Here is a 5,000-nt window from a genome sequence, read left to right as displayed (position 1 = left end):
TTAAGTGTGTTTGGGTGTGTTTAAGTGTATTTGGGTGTGTTTAAGTGTGTTTGGGTGGGTGGGTGTTTGGTGTGTGTGGGGTCTTTGGGTATGTTTGAGTGTGTTTGGGTGTGTGGCTATGTTTTGAGTGTGTTTTGAGTGTGTTTTGGGATGTTATGAGTGTGTTCAGGTGTGTTTTGAGTGTGTTTGAGGATATTTTGGGTGTATTTGAGTGTGTGTGGCTGTGTCTGAGTGTGTTTAAGGGTGTTTTGAGTGTGTTTGGGATATTTTGGGTGCAACTGGCTTATGGTACAGTGATGGTACAGCCTGGGTATGGTACACTTTTAAAATATGGTACAGATTTGCTTATTATTATGGTACAAAATGGTATACTTGCATATGGTACACCCTCCCTACACTGAAAAATGGTACAGATTCGCTTATTATGGTACACGATGGTACAAAATGGTACACTTGCAGCTTTCCTATCGCTAAGGTACACTGGAAAATGGTACAGATTCGCTTATTATGGTACACGATGGTACAAAATGGTACACTTGCAGCTTTCCTATCGCTAAGGTACACTGGAAAATGGTAGATTCGCTTATTATGGTACACGATGGTACAAAATGGTACACTTGCAGCTTTCCTATTGCTAAGGTACACTGGAAAATGGTACAGACTCGCTTATTATGGTACACGTTGGTACAAAATGGTACACTTGCAGCTTTCCTATCGCTAAGGTACACTGGAAAATGGTACAGACTCACTTATTATGGTACACGATGGTACAGTCTGCCCTTCGCCTCTATTCTGCCGCCATGCACCAATGGTACACTCTGGGACAAGGTACAGCCTCCCTTGCTATGGTACACTATGGTACAGTGCCTCACCAGTGGTACAGTAATGGTACACAATGGTATGGCCGCCTCACCGCTAATGGTACACTCTGGGACATGGTACAGCTGCCCTAACTGTGGTACATCAATGGTATAGCCTTGCTATCTGCACATGCTACCACCACCACCACCACCACCACCACCACGACCACCACCATCACCGCCACTACCAACAAAACTAACAGTGCCAAAAACGGTGACAAAAAGGTTTCAAAACGCCACACACCGCTTGCAGTGCCTCGCAGGGCCACAAGGAGCCACTAACACCGTGGACGGGCCACCACACCCCCTAAAAACCTCTTTAAACCCTAAAAAGACCCTGAATTAAGCTGACAACACCCAAATATTTGCAGGAATCTGGAAAAAGAATTTTTTGGCACCATATTTCCCACCACGACCTCACCCTGGCCTAGGACCCCCCTTTCCCGGGCTGTATGGACACCCCCCCTCATCCCCGTGGGGTGGGAGGTCGCCACCGGGCCCTGGGGTGTTGGGGGGCGGCCCGGGGGTGCTGTGTGCCCATGAGTGTTCCCGATGCTCAAGGTTATACAAGACAAGAAAAGGCTTGAAGCATCATGTTAAGAATGAGTGTGGGGTGGAGCCCAGATTCCAGTGTTCTCATTGCGACTGGAGGTTTAAACAGAAGGCTCACTTGTTGAGACACGTGGCAAGGAAGCATACGGCCACCTGAGGTCTCCCTGTCATCCCCTACCAAGCCCTGCCAAGCTCTGAAATTCCTGGTTTGTTTGGAGTTCAGTTCTCTTTACAATTGGAGGTTTAAGCAGCAAGCAAGGAAATGTACAGTAATTTTGAGGTGTTCCTTGTCATCCCCTGTCACTCCTGCCTGCCTCTGTCACCTCTACCAATCCCTGTCAAGCTCTGCCAAGCCCTTTGTCACCTCTCAAGCAAAGTGGTAGCTTGTGATGTGAGATTTTAAACAGAAGCCTTTCCTGTCACCCCTGCCAAGCCCTACCAAGCCCTGTTGACCCCCACCAAGGCCCTCTCAAGCCCCACCAAGCCCTGTCAACCCCTACCGAGATTTATCAAGCCCCTGTCAATGCCTGTCAATCCCCTACCAAGCCTGTCAACTCTATAATCTGAAAAAAAAGTGTGGTGACTTGAAATTTGAAGTGTAAATGGAGGGATTGATTAAGTAAACAATGACTTGCGGCCAAAATGGAACTAAATGGAGATTAAAAAGACATCAAATAGGGCAAGTGGACAGATTAGAAATAAATAGAAGCTGAAATTGAGCAGGATAGTCAGCCACATTTACAATCACAGACTGCCAACTTGCTACTCCTTGGTGTGAAAGAATCTGCAGGAAATTAAGTACATGGCAACTCCTGTTAGTCCCTCATGTGTTCCTGAAAGCAGAGTGACGGATTCAGTGTGTGACATGCTGACGTGGGGGAAGGCTGTCTGGTGGCTGGTCTATGCTGTGGCTCACAAAATGGTTGTGTTTGAAGTGTTGTCATGCCTGGAGAGTCTACAGGTCCTCATTACTAGTATAAATGTGTACTACAATGGTGAAATTTAATGAAAAATGTGCTGTGTATGTATTGGCAGGGAAATATTTGTGCTGGTGAAAAGATAATGATGATATTTTTTTTTCTTTTTCTTATTATTATTACTATTTTTTTTCTTTTAGTTGTTTTGCTGTAAGATAAGGCTACAATAACTGCCCCTTGATGCCCTGTAAGGTACCGCCAAACACCAAGGGGCGGCCACCACTGTGTACGGTGAAGCACATCCCAGCATCCCTCCTCACCATCTTTTCCCTGCCAATAATGCTGCATCATATTTTCCAGCTAACTTCATTCTAGTGTAAAATTTGTACTAGTAATGGTGGCCTGTGCACTTCCCAGCATGACCAGTACAGCACTTCAAACAAACACAGCCTTTTGTTAGCCACAGCAAGGTGCAGCCACAACAGACAGCCTTACCTATGTCAGCATGTCACTCAATGAATCCATAACACTCAGCTTCCAGGAACACGTGGGGGACTGATCTAAGTTGCTGTGTAGGTCATTTGTCCCAGCAGACTCTTTCACAGCAAGCAGGGACGAGGTGGTAGTCTGTGCAGTGCGTCAGTGGTCGGAGTTCTGAGCCTGTGTCGCTGCATCTATGGCCCAGAGACCAAACACAGGCCAAACAGAGGCTTAGCTGAACCTAACACAAGCCAAACAGAGGCCCAGCAGAACCATACACAGGCCCACAGAACCAAACAGAGGTCAAACAGAGCCCAGCAGAACCATACACAGGACAAGCAGACCAAACACAGGCCAGATAGAACCAAACAGGCTAAATAGAACCAGACCAAACAGAAGCAAATGGGAGGCTGGAGGCCAAATGGGGGCTGAATAGGACCAAACAGAAGCTCAAACAGAACCAAACAGGGTGAAAGGAACCAAACAGAGCCCAAACAGAGGCAAACAGAGGGTGAGGGGAACCAAACAGGCCCAAACAACCAAACGGGGCCCTGACAGATCACAAGTAGTGTAAACAAAAAGACAAAACCTGTGATTTTTTATTTTTTTTGGTGAAGGAAACGAAATTTTTGGTGATAATTGTGGTGCTCAAGGTGTGTGTGTGTGTGTGTGTGTGTGTGTGTGTGTGTGTGTGTGTGTGTGTGTGTGTGTGCACCTGGCACTGCAGAATGGAACTGTCAACCCAGAACAGTGCCAAGGTGTGTGTGTGTGTGTGTGTGTGTGTGTGTGTGTGTGTGTGTGTGTGTGTGTGTGTGTGTGTGTGTGTGTGTGTGTGTTGTGAGTCAAGCACAGGAAATCTCCTCTGTGGTGAAAATTTGTACAAGAACACTTATGATAGGCCTAAAACCAAGTAATGTATGTAAGTAGTGAGAGGCCTACTTAAATCAACCTAAGTAGGCCTATTTTTTGTTTATTTTTTCAATGTAGCAATCAAAAATTTTAGGGAATGTGCAATATATCTTTTCTTAGTTGATGTGGATGCTTGTAGGCCTAACTAGTGTGAAAATCTTGCTCTCTCCTTAGGCCTATGACACCTGACCATTAATGAAAACATGCTGAATTTACTCCCAAGAACAATTTTGATAGAGAATCAAGATAGGCATAGAGTAATCTTGACAAATTACTATTGATAAACTGTGTGAGGCCTATGTTAGGATAGAAATGAAGCAGAAAAATTGGAATAATGGCCGAATTAGGCTGTCATCTTATATTTAGTACAGATGATGAAATTAAGATCTATTTTGGTGATGACAAGGGTGACATCAGCAAGCCATAGTGTCAGCAGTCAGTAATGGGTGAAAGACAGAAAGGAAATAGGCAGGAAATGGGCTTAGTAATGGGGTTGTTAGTGGTGAGTCAATAGGATTTTGAAAGACTAGACAAGTGTGTGGATGGAAATGATTGGTGGAAACAGACAGGTGTGTTTTGTATTAGGGACTACCATGTGTAGGCCTGATGGCTTCCTGCACCAACTTATGTGTTTTTGTGGCTTGATATTAAATGGGAGGCCTATAAGATTGATGCATGGAGTATATTTTGGTGGTGTCATTGTCTGTCTGTCTGTTGCATTCCCATCTTGACACACCTCCACTAACAGCACAGCAATTGAAGTTTGTCTGCTAAACTCTGCACAGGTATTAGCAAACCACTTGGTAAATAAAATCCTTGGAGGGTGTTTTGGTGCTGTAATGTAGGAGAAAGTCTGACCTGGAAGCAAAGCACAGTGGTGGAAGGAACCTGTTGTGCTGGGTAGTGAAACAAGTGGAAATAGGAACTTTTTTAGTCCAAATAGCATGAGTTAACTAGCTCTCCATTCTGGTTGACTGACTGACTGACTGACTGACTGACTGACTGACTGACTGACTGACTGACTGACTGGCTGAGTGACTGACTGACTGACTGACTGACTGGCTGAGTGACTGATTGACTGGCTGGCTGGTTGGTTGAATGGCTGGCTGACTGGCTGAGTGACTGGCTGACCGACTGACTGATAGAATGGGTGAAAGACGCTGTAGACTGGAATGAACTGGAATAGGCTGAGAAGGTTGGAATTAGCTAGAGAGAGGCTGGAATAGGCTGAAAAATGCTGCAAAGACTGGAATGGACTGAAATAGGCTGAGGAGACTGGAAT

At 45.4% G+C, this 5,000-nt stretch overlaps 1 protein-coding gene across 7 annotated transcripts in view; it reads left to right on the top strand.

The window, feature by feature from the left end:
- The window catches only part of LOC135096153 (longitudinals lacking protein, isoforms A/B/D/L-like), a 33,353-nt gene that overhangs the window by 12,479 nt on the left and 15,874 nt on the right, over window positions 1–5,000 (top strand). The window contains exon 6 of one of the 7 annotated variants that reach the window (XM_063997463.1): window positions 1,232–3,639. The exons of the other annotated variants lie outside the window; for them this stretch is intronic. Coding sequence (XP_063853533.1) covers window positions 1,232–1,569 — 338 coding nt within the window. The 3' untranslated portion in view covers window positions 1,570–3,639. Of the gene's footprint in view, window positions 1–1,231; window positions 3,640–5,000 lie in introns of those variants that run through there. 7 annotated transcript variants of the gene reach the window in all.

This window comes from Scylla paramamosain, unplaced genomic scaffold, assembly GCF_035594125.1.
Source record: "Scylla paramamosain isolate STU-SP2022 unplaced genomic scaffold, ASM3559412v1 Contig2, whole genome shotgun sequence".
In the NCBI taxonomy this organism is placed as follows: domain Eukaryota; kingdom Metazoa; phylum Arthropoda; class Malacostraca; order Decapoda; family Portunidae; genus Scylla; species Scylla paramamosain.
The sequence above is the reverse complement of the archived record's forward strand: the minus strand, read 5'-3'. Positions and strand labels throughout refer to the sequence as shown.